At 44.4% G+C, this 17,805-nt stretch overlaps 1 protein-coding gene across 26 annotated transcripts in view; it reads left to right on the top strand.

Annotated features, from left to right (window-relative positions):
• Window positions 1-13,232, top strand: part of DLGAP4 (DLG associated protein 4) — a 332,309-nt gene extending 319,077 nt beyond the window's left edge. For 23 of the 26 annotated variants that reach the window (XM_065565757.1, XM_065565754.1, XM_065565749.1 and 20 more), the window contains 6 exons: window positions 752-1,113; window positions 2,952-3,043; window positions 3,485-3,894; window positions 5,974-6,065; window positions 8,199-8,351; window positions 9,275-13,232. In XM_065565757.1, the coding sequence (XP_065421829.1) occupies window positions 752-1,113; window positions 2,952-3,043; window positions 3,485-3,894; window positions 5,974-6,065; window positions 8,199-8,351; window positions 9,275-9,493 (1,328 nt within the window). In that variant the 3' untranslated portion in view covers window positions 9,494-13,232. Of the gene's footprint in view, window positions 1-272; window positions 1,114-2,951; window positions 3,044-3,484; window positions 3,895-5,973; window positions 6,066-8,198; window positions 8,352-9,264 lie in introns of all 26 variants that reach the window. The other 3 variants (XM_065565763.1, XM_065565762.1, XM_005295372.5) reach the window with 2 other exon arrangements.
• The last annotated feature ends 4,573 nt before the right edge of the window (window positions 13,233-17,805 follow it).

Raw genomic sequence — 17,805 nt, 5'->3', positions numbered from 1 at the left:
TGCTGGGGAAGATGTTGGATACCTATGTTTCCAGCTTTCAAATCAATAGTGGCAAATAATGTACTGTGCACTCAGAGCCAGACTTGTAAAGGTATTTAGCGGCCTAAATATGTAGATAGGCCCTTCTGAAAATCCTGGCATCCCTGAATCTTTAGGCACCTAAATACCTTTAAAGATTAAAAGCCAACCCTCCAGGGTTTATAAAGTGCTTTGTGAACATTATAACTACTGCCTGCTGGAAGAAACCCTTATGGCCTCTTTCCCTTTTGTAGGAACAAACGCCAGCCTGGTCCGGATACAGAAACTTGTCAACTGATGGGAACAAAGAACTGAGAGATTTGGCTTTACCAGGACACTAAACACGATTTAAAAAAAAAAAAAAAAATCAGGGTTCCACGGAACTTCTGCTGTGTGGTGGTGGCCTTTCCTTGTCAAACACTCTAGCAGTTTGGCAGGATCTTCTTTACTACTTTTGCACCTTCCAGCCTCTCTCACATCATGTTGTTTCTCTTGAACTTTATTGCAGGATAGTGCTGGCTTCCCTCCCCTCCCCCCTTTTAAATGCTTTGGTGTGGGTCACTCCGTGCAAGCTGTTGGCATTAGATTGGTGTTTCTGCATTTCTTCAAATTTCTACTTGGAGATTTCTCCTGAATATTATAATTGACCTGCTTTTTCTTTTTCTTTCACTGTATCTCTGTCACATTCTCTTCAATTCCACTCTCTTGCTCCTTCCCACCTCTGCCGTTGCAGGTTCATCATGCCTAGTGGCATATAAAAAGACACCTCCCCCCGTCCCACCTCGGACCACCTCAAAGCCGTTCATCTCTGTCACCGTGCAGAGCAGCACCGAATCAGCCCAGGACACCTACCTGGATAGCCAGGACCACAAGAGCGAAGTCAACAGCCAATCGGGACTGAGTAATTCTTCAGACAGCTTAGACAGTACCAGAACACCCAGTGTGACAAAAGGCAGCCTTGTGACTCCAGCCAGAGATGCTCCAGAGTTACCCCAGAAAAATGCAACCTTGAAAAGTGACAAAGGAACTCTGACAAGTGAAGAGCCTAAGGTGGAGAATATTCCCAAAAGGAAGCTGTCGTCTATAGGAATACAAGTATGGAATAGTTTGTACTCCTTTGTGTAACAGAGAATGTTCTTAAATGTATCTAGTTAGCATGTGTCTTGTAACCAAACCTGCAGCTGAACCCACCCGGATAGCTAAAGAAATTAACCAGTTTGTAGAGCAATCATCCAGGGCACTCAGAGGTGAAATACAACAAAATGTTGCTATAACAGGAATGTGTTCAGTACAAAATTAAAACGTGTCATAAAATAATGTAGCTCTGTTAAATGGGTAATTCTCTTTAAAGGGGCTTCTTGCCACAAGTACATATGCACAAATGCTAGAGTTTGTGTGCCATATACTGTATTTTACAGTCAGTCTGCATGCTTTCAGTCTGAGTTCAAGGCATAGCTTCATTTAAGATTCAGACTCTTCTATTATAACTATTAAGCATGTTTGGGGCTGCTATAGTGTGTAATGATTATGGCACCATGGCTCTGATGCAGTCTATCTGTGGGAGTGCCCCTCCTTCACCCCTATTGCTTCTCTGAGAACTTCTGTTGCTGAAAGCCAACAGAACATGCAAACTAATGAAAACCAGTTGCTAGCTTTGTAGCCCAATGAAAACTGCTCAAGGAGAAACGTGTATCCAAGCTTTGTCCTGCAAAGGCTACTTTTGGAGAAGTTTTTTTAAAAAGCCTAATTTATTTGCATTTTGCTTGTGGACAACATTTCAAATGCAGGTGGTGAAACTTTATGTTCACCTGTTGTATCCACAAGCGCCTGCGGCACGTCACCTTATGACATGCTGAAGTGGTGGTAATCTTCCCACTTGCAAGTTTAAATGCAAAGCATGTGCGTTCGGCAGGTGTGAAAGTGCCGTTTAAAACACACCTTCTACAGCATCAGACTTTCCAGTTTTGTTCATCACGTAGAAATGACCCTTTATCCAACGTAATGTGCATCTCGATATCACCAGGTTAAACTCCTCTATGTTGAAGCCATACCCAAGCAGACAAGTTAGTTCTTGTTTACCATCTTGTCCACAGTTAATCATTCTGAATGCCATGGAAGTTCGGCAGTGCAAACTGTACATTCAATATGAGGCTTTACATTGGGTTGTGAATTGTTCTGCTGCTGAAATCTAGCTGGCAGAGTAGCTTCCAATGTCACTTCGATATTGATTCTTCCCCACAGAAATAGTGGGAGTTGGAGCAAACAACTGTGGGGGTGAAGGGGTAGAGGGAGAATTCCCTTTTTAAAGAGTCTGACTGTTTCAATCTGCTCCCCCCTCCTCCCCCCCCCCCCCACACACACACCCTATTCTGGGGTTGAGGTTCTTATGCTGTGACCCATGCCTCCCTACCTCCAGTACCTGGATTTCACTTACGGCTGCAACTAACTACTCAGGGCTTTCACGTTGTTCTTGGGTGGGGAGAGGGGAAGTTGAGGAGAGGATACTAGGCTTCAGAAAGTTTGAGAGCCCCTGTTCTAGGGATGCCCTTTTGACAGTCAGGCTATTGCCCTCTCTTGAGCCTCAGAATGGCCATCTGCCTGCCTGCCTTGTACATGCAGCTGCTCTGAGCCATCAAAACCTTTCCCCTACCTGTTGTTTCTATTGTGGCAGTTGATAGAGCCAGATCCAGAATGGCTGTCTGATTACTGCAGGGCTAGGAACAAAATCTGACATCCTCAGCAGATTGGGGCACTGGTGACTTCTCCTTAGGCTAGCAGTATTGTGCCATCCATCCTAAAACAGCCTTGGAATTGCTTTACAGCATCTGTATGCTCTGTGTGCGCGCGCATGTGGTTGCAACTCTCCTGTTATACTATCATGAATTCTAGCAGCAAGTTTTTTTTTGTTTGTTTGTATTTTTTTATTTAATAAGGTTGACTGCCTTCAGCCAGTGGCAAAGGAAGAGCCCCCTACGCCAACCACCAAATTCCAGTCCATCGGGGTACAGGTAGAGGACGAGTGGCGGTAAGTGAGAGACACAGGCTCTTTTATTTTATCCCTTTAAACTACACTTTGCCAATTAGCTTAGACCCATGTCTCGCCTCAGTTTCATGTTTCAGTACTAACTGTGTTGAGCAGCATGTGCTTTTATCAAAAAAAGTACTTGCTCTGTAATGTAAACAGCTAAATCAATGGGAGCTTGAAATAAAAACCGAACCCAAGATGTAATTATAGATGCGCGTCAGTCATTTTGTCTGAATGGCCTATTGCAGTAAGCAGGCAACCTTATAATTTTGTCTGTCTGCATGTATGGTGTGGGTATTTGTGTTTTAAGGTGGAGGGGCTGGGGGGGAACAAGGCTCAGCTGCAGATACCGTAAACAAACCCGTTGCATTGTGTACCAGTGTGTGAATCCAGCCAGTTGGAGGGCTCCCCTTCATTCTCTTGTTCCTGCTCTTTCTGCAGAAACAACCACTCTCGCAGTATGTCCTCCAAACAGGACGCCGATTCCGACGCACAGGAACCGAATCACTCAAACTGTAAATCGTCTGAGAGAAGCCTTGCTGATTGTCCCCCGCGCTACAACTCTGTCAGTGTTGATGCCAGTACCAGGCAGCCAGCCAAGCCCTCCCAGTTCAAGAGAAATCTCTCCTATGGAGATAGCAGTGACCCAGCCCTAGAGCCTTCCTCTCTCCCTCCTCCGGACCCTTGGCTCGAGACATCCTCCAATTCACCATCAGAACCAACACAACCAGGAGCCTGCAGGCGGGACGGGTACTGGTTTCTGAAACTCCTGCAGGCAGAAACAGAAAGGTTAGAAGGATGGTGCCGTCAGATGGACCAGGAGACCAAAGAGAACAATCTCTCTGAAGAAGGTGGGTGTTGAGAACTGCATAGCACTCGGGAGGAATGTGGGGTGTAACTGGAACGGGGCAAACCTGTTTGCAATGGCCAGATACAGGCACTTGTGGTGGGATAAAATTTAAGAAAAAGAGAATTGAAGCTGAGTAACTGGAGAATCTTCCTGACAGAGAGGGTACGTCTTCACCGGGATAAAAAACCCGTGGCTGGGCTGGGTCAGCTGTCTCAGGCTGCAGGGCTAAAAACCCTGCGAGGGGGGACATACCCTGAGACTTGCTAGCATGTGGAACAATCTGACAAAGGAAAGGGGTGGTGCTGGCCAGGAAGGGACTAGATGGGATAAGCTTTAGAGTCTGATTCTAGAATCACACGGAGCAGGCAAAGAGTGAGGTTACTTAGGAATATAAATGTGGGTGATATTGCTACAGTGGGCATGATCTGTACCTAGGGCTGGGTTAAAACGCTACAAGCTGCACTGCCCTAGGAGTGACTCAGACACAAATCACTGCTCCATTGTTTGGGAGGTACGGGGCACTTACATCATCCTTTTTACTCTTCATTTCCCCTCCCCCAGCCTCCATGCATAAAGCCAGCTACTCTGGCTGCCAAGTTGGACAGGCAGTGTAGGGCTGTTCCCACTCTTGGACCCTCCTCACCTGCTTGCCTGCAGGGGCGGTATCAAGGGACCAGCTGTGCTCTCCCCCCATGGCAGGAGCTGCACGCTGAGCAGCCCGTACTCATTTGAGCAAGGGAGGAATAGGCACGGGGTCCATCTACCCCTTGGTAAATATTTCCCAGCAAATTCTTTAATGCAGAATTAAGTGTGAAAGTGTGTTTGGAGAGAGTCCAGCTCATGCCCAACAAACCACACTCAAATACCAAAAACAGTTTAAAAAGCCCAGCAAATGAATTGGTAAAGGATCGATCATTGAGTTCCTCACTGTCATATGATCCTGCAATGCATTTGAGAGCTCTAGCTTTGTTTCATCTGAGCCTCCAGTAGTAACAAGCCCAAACACTTCTGTTGGTGGCAAGAGGGGACAATGTTTCCACACCTAAGAGCTCCGCTGAGCACTCTGAGGAAGAGTCTTTAAATCCTGGGACCTCAACTGCTCAACATCTAAACCTTTCTGTGAAAAGAGATGGTTGATCTGCTCTCCTCATGATCCTCTTGTATTTTGGAAGCGTGGGTTAAGGTCTGTCTGAGAGCATGTGCCTGCAGGTCAGGGGCACTGCACATTCAATGGGGGCTCGCCTATAGATCGTGCCTTAAAAGGCTTGTCGTTCAACCTTGCCGTAGGCTCTAACTAATTTAATGATTTTAGTGCTGTCTGTTTTAGGAAGCATAGAGCTATAGATATCAATAGTACTGTGTACAATTGGACAATAAGTGAAGCAGTCTATCTCAGCTGGAATGCGACTTCCCTTCTCTGTAGAATTAACTGTCTTACGGGTCTCTGGAATTCACTTTCTCTAAATGCATAGGGGAAGAGGGGTTCTAGAGGATATCAAACTGGCTTCTAAGGGTATGTCTACGGTGCAAAACAAAAAACCTGCAGCAGGTGAGTCTCAGAGCCCGAGTCAGCTGACTTGGACTTGTGAGTCTCTCACAATGGGATTAAAAATAGCAGTGTAGATGCTTAGGCACAGGTAGCTCGGGCCCAAACTCCAAACCTCTACACTGCTATTTTTAGCCCTGTAGCACGAGCCCAATCAGTTGATCTGGGCTCTGAGGGTCTCTCATACCCAAAAACGACTCCTCTGCCTTGGAACTTCAGTAAAGCTCTATTGCAAACAGAGAATCTTGTGGCAGCGTGGCTGTCTGCCATCCTTGATGGGTCTCTTGGCAGTAGAACAACGGCAAACAAAGTATACAGAGACCTACAGGCAATGCATCCGTTTGTAACAATAGATCATTAGTGACATGGCTTGTTTAAAACATGAGTAAAAAACAGTTTTGCTCGTAGAACCAGTATATGCCAATGTGTATGAATGCTAGGAAGCATCTTAACCTTTTGAAACATCCTTGTTTTGCTACATTCAGCTGTTTTTATTTCTTATCTAACTTCTTACGTTCCTTTTTCTTTCGTTAGTTTTAGGAAAAGTCCTCAGCGCAGTGGGCAGTGCACAGTTACTCATGTCCCAAAAGTTCCAGCAGTTCCGGGGCCTCTGTGAGCAAAACTTGGTGAGTAGAAGTAACTTTGTAAAATGGCAATAGTCTAACCACAGCTCTGTACTGCTAAGCTGAAGCAGCTCTGTGTATAATACAACCAGGCCGTTTTCTGGTGCCAAAGATGGATGAAGCTTTTTAAAATAAAATCTAAGCAGGTCTCACAAGCTGTGCGGTAACAGAGGCTGACTTTCTTAACATGCACTTACTGTCGGTTTAGCAACAGAAGAGGGGTAGCTTGGGCACCTCACACATGTTCTTGGTGTATGCGTGCAACATTAAAGCCATGTTCTGCCCTGGGATGCCAGCTCATGATTCTCAGTGATATCAGTGGTAGCCAACCACAGCTATTGGAAGGCATAATTTGGCTGGAAGTATTTATCAGAGAGGATTGAAACAAATGTCTGCCTATATAAATTTGCTCCAGGCTTGAATCCTGGTAGGCAGCAGAGAGATTCTGCGTTCAGGATGCCTGATTGAACTATGTATTTTATTACTCTGAAATGTTTTTTAAGGCGCACTGCAAAGGGTTAGCCAAAAATGAAATGTGTATAAAAAGCCCCCAAGCCCTCTCAGAATACGTTTACTCTGCATGGCTGATGGAACCGTCCCCACAGTACCGATTCCAGTTGCTTGTAAAATGCTGTGTGTGAATTAGACTTCTTCAAACATGGTGAAGTTGCTTGTCCTGGCTGAGGTCTCAAGACAAACTTAAAATTTTTAAAATGTATTTTTAGGTTTATCCCAGGATGAAAGCCGTTCTGATGTTTAAAGAACACTTCAGTCAGGGCTCAGTAGCTTTTGTTGAAACCTTCTGGGGAAAATAATTTAGCCTTCAGGCTGAGGTATGAGTCAAACTGCAGCCCCAGTGGACATTTCCTGGAAAAGTTATGGGCCATAAAAATAGGGGGTAGTGTTGAATGACTACTTTTTGGTTTTGCTGATTATAGCTGTAATGACATTTGCACTGGCAGAGAATCCAGGGGCCAGACTTTCAAGAAAGCTCAGCATGTTGGGTGCATGCTGAGTACTGAGATCTTTTAAAAATCTGACACCAGATGTGTGTGCTGAGCACTCTGAAAGCCAGGTCCATGTGTAGAGCTCAGATTCTTCAGGGATCCAACTCCAGTTTACTTGGAACAGCTAGCTGTTTGGAGAAACTTCTGTCATTTATTTAGAATCTTTCAAACCAGTTTTGGGTTTCTGTTAAACTCCCACAGTTCTATTTCAGAGAGAACATATTTTACTTCTGACCACGTTCCAGCAGAAACAAACAGCTTGTTTGCATTTCTGTGCATCAAGTGGCACTCGGGTTCTCAGGCTATATCCCATTTGGTCTGATCACATTTTGTCCAGTTTTTGTTATTTCAAGTATTACCATAGCATCAGGATGCTTAAAAAAGAAATCACAAATTTTCTGGTCTCTGAACTCAAACTTAGGACTTCTGGTATGGTAACTCTGCGGGATGAGCACTAGGCTAAGCAGCCATCTTGTTTCCTGCTACCAACATAAACTTGGATTCTAGACTGGGTCTCTTCTACGGTAAATGTTGTCGGGGTTGGCCAGGACCAAGGCCTCGTGAGTGACGTCTGACTGTCTGCGGGAGACAGAACTTTCTCTGGGGGCTGATCAAAGGCTATGAAATGAACTCCCCCAAGTACTAAGGAACAGCACAAACATCACCACCTTCACTCCAAGTGCAAGACACAATTTTTTTTTTCTTTGTCTTCTGTAACATAAATATATAGCAACATGTATATTTTAGAAAAATCCTATCAAAACAAGATACTCCGCCACACGCATGTCTCTCCTGGAGAGAGAATGAGAGAAAAAAAACATGTGATAGATATGTAGTCACATTGCTTAATGCACTGTTGGAATGTGCTCCAACTATGTTGGTGGGTACAGTATAAGAACCTGTATAGAAGAGAATAGAACATGCACTGTATGGTGAAGATGAGACGTTTGGTTGTCCTCTTCCTATGGATATTTGAGAGAAACTTCTGCAGCTTCAGTCCCAGCCAGTAGATGTCGACATGAGCTCAGAATTGCAAAGGGTAAAAGTGTAATATAGCACAGACTACTGTAATCTCATGATCTGTGACATGCTGTTTGTGATTTTCTTGTTGATACCCTCTCCCTTGCAGAACCCCAATGCCAATCCCAGACCCACAGCCCAGGACCTAGCTGGGTTTTGGGATCTCTTGCAGTTGTCCATTGAAGACATCAGCATGAAATTTGATGAGCTCTACCACCTAAAGGCTAACAGCTGGCAACTGGCAGAAACACCGGAGAAGAAGGTGAGCATGGGGCAGTTCAGAGTGGCCAAAATATTGTGCACTCTGCTGAGTCAATAATAGCCCTTCTGTTGTAGCACTGTGTTCTTAAACTACGATTTCATAGATTAGATTTCTGGAACTGCTACTGTCTTCTGCTTGCTGCGTACTCTACCTTTTTTAATGCATATAATCATAATAGCGTTTCCTGCATGTTCAAAAACAGAAGTCTCCCCCTACACGTACACGTAATCTCCTGTGAGGTGCATCAAGAAGATTCCTATAAGATAAATTTAAATGAGCTTTAGAAACTCCTGAAATCTTCAGGGGAAAAGTGATTTGGGGTAAAGAGTGGATGAGTAAATAGCACACATTTACATAGCGGGAGGTGACAGGCTTTTTGTTAAATGGATGTTGGATAAAGAGGCTAAGTTTATACTGAATAGGCTGTAATCAGTACCTGTGAGAAACCATGTAACTTTAAATCCACATGTTTGCTTTATTTCTATGCTTACATCAGTTCTGAGATGGGGGGGGGGGCATGAGTCGCAGCTCACTATGCATTATAAAACTTGTATTGAACACTACTGTTTTGCCTCTTAAAGTCCAGCTGTGTTAATCTTCTCAACATGCTCTGACCCATCATTAAGCCCTAGGAGCAACCTGCAAACCCAGATCTGCTTCCTAGGGTGGGATTCTGTGCCACCAGAGAGTGAGACTAAGTTCATTGTCTGTTAAATGGGAAAGCAGATAGTAAAAACTGTGTGTAGCAAAAGTGTCTTGGACCAGAATCCTTTCTCCTTATTCACTTGATGCTCTGTTGCTGAAAGGCGTGTCCCCCTTTGGGCCACAAACTATCCCCTCTTCTTGTTATCTCAGAAGAGAGAGAACTTTTGTATGTGCATTTTTATTTTATGTTCTGTCTTTCTTCTTACTGTCTCTTAAAGGAAGAGAAGAAACCACCCCCTCCAGTGCCAAAGAAGCCAGCCAAGCCCAAAACCCCACTGAACCGGGACAAAGCCTCTGATTCTGTGGATAAGCAGCGCCAGGAAGCTCGCAAGCGTCTCATGGCAGCCAAGCGGGCTGCCTCTGTCCGGCAGAATTCTGCCACGGAGAGCGCGGACAGCATTGAAATCTACGTCCCTGAGGCACAGACCCGCCTTTGAGCAAAGGGGAAGAGGAAGGAAACACGTGTTTTTCTAAATCATTAAAGAGGAAAAAAAAATTCTCTCTAAACTTAGTGTGATTTATTCGGTCTAGAGACGCTGAGCCAACCTGACAAAGGGCTCCCAATTCGGCTTTTTTTCTCTCAGCTTTAAGTAACGAAGATTTTAAAAAAATCCCACACAACAACAACAAAAATTCCCCCTCTTGTTTTCTCTCACTGGCTGCGGTGTTGCTGAACAGACTGAAAAGACTCCTGGAAGCCCCAGCCCCTCAGACTTGGAACTTCAATCTTTTTACTTGTTCAATCTAATGAGAATTATTAGCTTGTTTACAAGAAGAGGACGACAAAAAAAAAAAAAATGAAGCCTTGAGCACTTGCCATGCTGTGTTCTTTCTCCTTCTCCTCAACTCTGTTCTTCCTTATCCTTAGGGTTTTTTTCTTCTACCTCTTATTCTACCTTATCCACCCCCTCTCTCCCACTTTTTGCATGGCTTTGTTTACTGTGTTAGAAATAACCTCTCTTCCACAGAGCTCCCGAAGAGAACATCTGTTCAGCGTGTACTGGTGTTGCACTCTGCTAGCTAGCAGCCTTTCTTTATTTTTCCTTTAGTGGGGGGGAGGTGTAGGGGCGAAGGGCAGCAGGGTTCACATATCGATGTATTTGATTGAAAAGGAAGGAGGAAAAGATCTGTGGAATGTAATGCAGAGTTCTTCATGCAGCCTGGAAGCAAACGTGTGCAATAAGGTGGTGATGGGGGCAGCGCTTCGTTGGCTGATTCCAAAAGAAAGCTGGCCCCATTCCAGGCACAGGATGGGAGCTGGAAGGATGATGTGGTGGAACAAGTGTGACCCCTATACATATATACACACACTCACACTGACACTCACTCTCTCTCTCTCTCTCTCTCTCTCCTCATTTTGTCCCCTTCTACACATTTTATTTTCCTTGAGAATCACTTGTTAAAAAAGCAGTTGCTACACAGTGGGGACCTGTTTCAAGGGGGAGGAAGGGTGTAATGATAGGGTATGTCAGGGTGGAGAACTGGGTTTTCTACAAAAAGAAGGGGGAGGGTGGCTAATGGCAGGCTGGCAGCCGGCCGACCTGTATGTATGTGTACATATGCACATATACACTTACTAGGATCTGTATATTTAATGCATACACACATATACATACCCATACACAAGTGCAAGTGGTGTATTAAAAGCACCTCAGTGAGAGTGGGCGTATGTATAGCATATATTTTTACATGTACTATATCTAGATGTGTGTAAAAGTGTGTGTAAAAATATATACTCTGTGTGTAATCAGATTATTTTTCCTTGTATCCCGTGCTTTTTTTGGTGATGGGGAGGGGTTGCTAAATATTTTGATCCTTTTTAGCTCCTTCTCCCCCCTCACGCCTCCTTTTCGGTTTAGCTTCTTGGAGTCGGGACTGAATACCAGCGTCGCGTTCTTTTCCACCCTTCCCAAAACGAACACTTGCCCCCAAATTGAGCAATCATGTTGTTTGAGTGGAGAGATCTTGTGTCAGTTTCATGTGGGGGAAATCCCAAAGGAATTTAAACCAGGGTGTTGGTGATCAAAAAGGCAAAAAAATAAAAACCTAAATCCTATCTAACTGAACACTGTATACTGTGTTTATGCATATATAATATGACCAATTTCTCTTCCTGCCCACCTACCATATAGATCTCGTAGCCTGGAGTGAGAACCTGTGAAAGTTTGACCATAAGCAAAGTGGCTCAAATCCAGCATTGGTTTTTAACTTTATGGGTAGAAGATGTTGACTTGCTGGGTTGTTTTTTTTTTTTTTTTTTTTTAATAAGGCTTTTTAGAGTTTCTTAGCATTCTAAAATTAGGAACATGTAGAATGTGAATTCATCTTAATCACGTTTCCAAAGGTACCCAGACTGCTGGGATACTGTCCCCAAAGCAGTTATTTTCTGGGCTCAGTGTTGTGGGCTGTAGTCTGTTTTGCTGAGCTTCTGAAAAACCTCTTTAAATTACGTGGGGACCATTTACACTGCCTCAGTCAATCATACCTGGTCCATTGCACAAAGAGTTCCAAGCATATTCCCTGGGTTCTGGCCAGGCGTAGTGAAGCTGGGCACTCGTACCTGGCTGACACTACAATGGGTTTATGGTGGGTAAGATACATTGTCAGAGTGTCTCAAGCCATGTTAGATAATCAGAAGCAAGTGTATGCCTCTCTGCCAGACTTTCATTATATCAGTATCTCCTTACTTTCCTGGAGGAATAAGGTTTAATAAAGCAAGGACAGCTGGCTGATAAAAATAAAACAAAATTCAAAACTAACCTCAGTTGATAGCTCTGATCTTTTCCCCCCTTTTAAAAAATACAAACATTCTTGGTTTTTGTTTTTTTAATGAGCTTCTTAACTTCTAGGGCACAGTTGAATTGTTTAAACGACATGGACATGACTTCTCTGTAATATCTGTAAACTGATGCAATAGACTGTGGGTCTGTAGACGTACTGTCTGTGTGTGATTGTGTACTAGCATATTTCAGTGTTCACTTCAATGGTTTGAATGCAATCTAAATTTCCCGTTTCTCTAGCATACCTCATAACCCCCTGAGAGCCAGTCAACAGCTGGGGAGATCTAATTTGCACATGCAAATTAAATTTGTTTTTTTTTTCCCTAATAGGGTGACAAGGTAGCAACAGACCTACCTCCTGATCTAGAGCACAGCCATTGACATTGAAATAGGCTTCTGACAGTGAAAGGGGATGTTCTCACCACCTCTTCCTATAGAGGATTATCCTTGAATCCAGGAATTAAATTTAGTTTTAGATGTTATGAAGATACGATTAAGTCTGAGGAAGGGCATGCAAAATCCGGCTGGCCCCTAGTCTCAAATAATTTTTGATTTATTCAAAAGGCAGTAATGCATCAAACCTAATAAATAAACTCTCTCCTTGTGCCTCCCACAGGCGTGTGCTGATCCCTGTCATTTTGACTATAAACGCTGGGAGGCAGGAAACCTTGTTTCATCTTGGGACTCGTTCTGGTCCATTCAATGCAGAAATAGTTCAGTTTCAGGTGTCCTTACCACTTGACCAGTCTCATTTTCCCCAGTCAGCCCCAGAATGGAAAGTAGATATAACCTCTGTTCTCAAGGTAGTGGGAAAAGAGGAAAGACTGTTCCCAACCTCTAGTTTAAGATCAGCTGCCTAATATAGTGTTAGTAATTTGGGGTGGGAGAGGGAGTAATGCTGAGTATTTTTCCCTTTCACAGACAGATTACTGAAAACAAGGAACTCTGAGGAAACAGTCACAACTGAAGTGATTGGAATTACAGGAAATCTATAGTGGTTAAGAAAATCCTAAACCCAAAGCCTATTTCTTGAAACTGTGCTTTAAAAAGGTTTCTCTAGCTCTAATTATCTAATACTATGTGGATGTGATTTTTTTTTTTTAATTGTACATACAGTGCTACAATTAACATGATCTTGAATTGTGCGAAACTTCCCTCAATGATCTAGTCTCCTTTACTTCACTTTAGCTCCATGGCAGAAGTAAGAAACTGTCTAGGCCCATGTTTGTTAATCTTCCTTTTTTTTTTTTTTTTTTTTAATGTGACTCTAATTCCACAGGAAGCCTTGAAAGTTGAAGCCTTGTACCTAGACTGACGCCCAACACTTTGTAATGTGAACCTTGCTGCCATTATAGACTAGTAAAAAGATGGCACCTTGTTGGTGCCCTTCTGCTTTTGTCTCTTGCACTTTGTGACTTCCAATACACCCACCAGCTTCCTAGAGTGGGCCCATATGCATAGGAAAACCTACAGTGGCAGGGAGTCCTATTCTAACACAGGAGGATTAACGATTTAGTGCAGTCTGCACAGGTGACCAAACAAGTTATGAATTGGCCTGAGGTGCTGTTACATTGGTTGTATTACAGTAGCACTTCAGCCCCAAGCAAGGATTAGGGCCTTAGTTTGCTAGGTGGCATGCGGATACATTCCCTTCCGTAGAGCGCTTGCCCTCTAGGAGTATGATAACATGCAAAACTGTGGCTGACCCAGCCTAATGGGAGTGGGTGGAAGCATAAGGTGATGATAAATGAAAGATAATGTATAATGGGCAGTAGTCTACCTACCATCTGGCAGGGTCCAAAAGAGTTTTCTAGGCATTGTGGTAGAGGAAAGTCCTATGAAGGAGAACGTGGCATTGTCTCTATTGTGATTCTCTACCCTAGTAAACTTGTCAGTGTAAGTGGGCCCTTCTGTTGGCAGAGAAGCCAGCAGTCTGGTTACTGGGCACTCCTGCTTTGTGAGGAATTGACTGAAGAACTGTCTTCACAAGAGTGCTCTGTTCTAAAAGTGGAAGTATCCTCCTGCCTGTTACTTCCCACTGCCTAAAGAGGTAGTCATGACAGCTCCATTTAATGTATTGGTGTGTGTGTGGGGGGGAGACTATACTATGTATGGTTTGTTAGACACCCTTTCTTGTATGGTTTGTTGTATAATCTCCCTCTCTCTACTTGGCTGTAGTGTATGGGACTCACTCAAGGCTGCTTCTACAAGCTTCTGTGATCATACTGTGCTTTGGTAGGTCCCTTATGCCACTACAAATTGGGTTCACTCTGAAATGAAAGCAGCAACAAATACATTTTTTTTAAAATGCTCTAGCAGTGTAAAAAAAAAAGTGCATTTCTAAAATGTAACAATGGCATGTGTAAGCAAGTATATATCTACAAGCAAAGCTCCGGGTCTTACACTTGCTTGTGTTTTGCCAAGCTTGGAGAGGGCATAATGGTGGGATGGCAAAGAGGGAACAAAGGTTCCATGCCTTCATCTACATTCTTGCCCTTAACTCACTTCCCTGCTGCCAGACACATGCTTGTTAATGCCCTCATGGAGCTAGAGAACCAACTGTGCCACACAGTTTAAGAAAACATCTCCCTGTGTGGAAAAATAGGACAGTCATTGGGATGTGACTCAAAGCTTAATGCTTCTGGAGTGCTTAGATACATGGCATCAAAGTATGGCCATTAGAGTGGTCTGCAAAAAGTGTGGTAAATCTTCTCAATTCCATAATATAGCATGGCTCTACCTGAAGTGCATGCCCAGGGAAGTGGATACCCCGGTGATGGGCTATACCTGTTCAAGTTGTGGGTTGGCTTTCCATACTAAATTGGGCCTAAGCCAGCATTGTAGACACAGGCATTCCGTAGTTAGAAATGAACAGAGAAAGGAAAATACAGTGGCTAGGAGTAAGGTTAGGGAGTCAACTCGTTCTTGATCTCGAATTTGGACTGAACGTGAGATTGAGTTGCTTATTTAATTAGAGACCAAATATGCAGGTAATAAGTGTATTGAAAGTGAATTAAAAACAAAGACTAATAAGCAAATTTTGGATAAAAGGCGTGAATTGTCAAAGAGAGATTAAGAAAGATAGCACTATTGATGAAGCGAGAGGTAGATAGGAATGAAGAGAATATATTGGAAGTTCCGTCTCTTAGGGAGAAAAGCTTGCCACTAAAAGAGCATCCATATGTGGACAGTGATGAAAATGACCTAGCCGAGCTACTAGATGGTGTCTGTGCATTTGTGGGTTTTTAGACTAGAAAATGCATCTCTCTTCCAGCTTGATCCTGGGCCAATCCTTGCATTTTAGACTTGGTATTACGTAGACTTTTGAAGGGCAACTTTAGAAAACAAAAAGGCTTCTCCAAGCTCAACTGAATCTCTGCATATGCCAGTTAGAATAAATGAATAAAACTCTAGTAATTATATAGATATTGGAAATCAGATTTTTCCAATGCGCATGGCCACCGTTATTGCATTATTACTTGGAGCTCCTTTCAGTTTTATCAATAGAAGTGTGTGCATATATCTTGGCTCTTGTTCTCTGGCCTTTTGTACTAGCAGAATAGGTAAGGTATGGGGACATGGTGAGTTTGTCTATGCCACAGCTTTCACCAGTACGGCTGAATGGGTGGCTATGATTCCTGATCTAGTTCTATCTATATAATCACTCTCCAGTGTAAAGATCTAACCCATGTCTTCAACCCCAATGATGCCAGAAGCACATGGTACTGAAGTAGTTACATCAAAGTATGCTGAAGATAATTGCTGGGTGGAGAGCACCTTGGAATGGAATTTATATGAATATATTCCCAACTTTTAAGAGTACAAGTGCTAATTAGGTGGAGGTGTACTCAGACTCTGGATCAAAACAGTGATGGACAATGCAGAGAATGGTAAGACATTAAGAAGGCTAAACAACCCTACAAGCTTTTCATGTGCTGGTCCCTGTGAGTATTCCCAGTGGCTGTGCATGCACTCTGCACCCAGAACCAAAACTTTTTCAATAGCAGTGTCTGTTGATCCATGCCTTCACTGCCTCGTATTTGCAGCCTAGGGCATAAGAGGCACCATGGACTGACCGCCTCTCCAGTTCATTTCTACCGCTCTTGTTCTGGGACGGAACCCTTGCCTGCTGACATTAGCTCTTCTACCTGTGATATATTGTAAATAGTGGTTGGTTTGTTTTTATTGGTAGATAGCTTATAGTCAGTGGGGATTTGAGAGCTCCCTCCATTGTTCCTCCACCATTTGGAGGACGTAGTCCCAGGCTTCAGGCCTGGTCTGACCTGCCCTCAGGCCTTCCCAGTGAGCAACCTGCATGAGGGTTGCCTGCTCTGCCTCGGGGAATCGCACATTCCATCAAAGTGAAATCTGCTTCTTTTGCTCTCGCACTAGGCAATCTCGGGAGATCAGACTCTGCAGACATCTAATGGAGCACTCCATGGGCCCCTGTCTGACTCAGGACCCTCCCACTCTCTGTCTCATCAGCTGGAGCCTCTGGGCAGTGCCTCTCCAGCCCCAGCACCTTCCAGCTTGCGGTCCTTCAGACCCAAGGACTCCACAAAACGGAGACAGGAAAAGGGTAAGGAGAAACACCTTCATAAAAAGGGAGACAGATCACCTCTTAAGTCCTTGAAGAAGACAACTGCGTCTCCCATTCCATTGGCACTGGGTAAGATTCCACTCCCCAGGTGGGTGTGTTTTGACCTCACAGGAAGCTTAGAGTTTCCAGTCCTACAAAACCATCCACTAAGGTACATAAGGACAGGAAGGAGTATTTGCTTTCCACACCCATGGTGATACATGGCAAGACCACTGTGTCCAAGCCCTCAATGGCAGACCAGCCAATACCAAAGACTCGTGCCAGTTCTCCTCCCGCCAGACATTGTTATGCCCTTCTCAAGCACTTAGTGATTTACACAGATCTGAAGTCACTGTTCTGGTGAGAGACCTCACTACAGCATTGATGTCATTCACCGGCACTGAACACTAGCCACACCCTGGATGCTCTGGCACTGTCACCAAGGCACACATTTGGCTCTGCTGCCTCAAGAGACACAGCACCTGTGGCTGCGCCTATACAGTCGGGTGACTTTTACTCCGAGGATGAGCAGGAGGTAGTACCGCCCACTCCCAAGAGGCAGGACAAGTGTCATTATCCCAGACGGCTTCCAGAGCCTCCTGGAGGCCCAGGATCCATACTATGGAGCTAGAGGCCAATGGTAGCCCCTTTGGGGCCCTTTATACCATGAGGATCTCACTGGCCACACTGGAATTCGTGGGATTCATACTATCAAGCCACAGACTACAAGGACTTGGGACGCTGCTTTAGACGAAGTTCATCTCTAAAACAGGAGCCTCAATCCCTCCTGGAGCACATGGGGGAGCAGGGACAGCTGGTGCAACCAGATCCGCAGACAGCATCATCATCATCTCTGGAAGAGGTGGTGGTGCCAGACCTCCCTCCCCTCCAGATGACTACAGGCAGTACCAGGAGCTTCTGAGGATTGCAGAAACTCCCTGGATTCCAGTGGAAGAGGTCCAGGATTCTACATCCCTTTGAAGAGTCCATTTTGGAGCTTGCTAATGACATTTGGCACACAGCAGACACCTGTGCCCCGACCCCTAATTGGGCTATAAAGAAGTATTTGATTCCCTCTAAGGGTATGGAATGCTGATTCTCCCACCCGACCCAAACTCTTGAGTTGTCTGAGTGGTCACACCGGCCCAAGTCCACTCCTTTGGACAATGATGCTAGTAGACACGATCTCTTCAGCAGAAAAAATTATCAGCCAGCCTACTATTCCGTCCTGTGAACTACTAGGCACTTGCGTTGAAGCACGCTGTTGGAGTTTGTCAGTAAACTACGTCAGGATATAGGCCCCAATTCCCGGTGGTTGTAGACGAAGGGAAGCTGGTCACAGATCATCCCTGCAGGCAGCACTTGATGCAATGGACATGGCTTCCAAGAC

Source organism: Chrysemys picta, chromosome 13, assembly GCF_011386835.1.
Source record: "Chrysemys picta bellii isolate R12L10 chromosome 13, ASM1138683v2, whole genome shotgun sequence".
Taxonomy (NCBI): Eukaryota; Metazoa; Chordata; order Testudines; family Emydidae; genus Chrysemys; species Chrysemys picta.
This window is presented reverse-complemented; position numbering and strand designations above follow the sequence as displayed.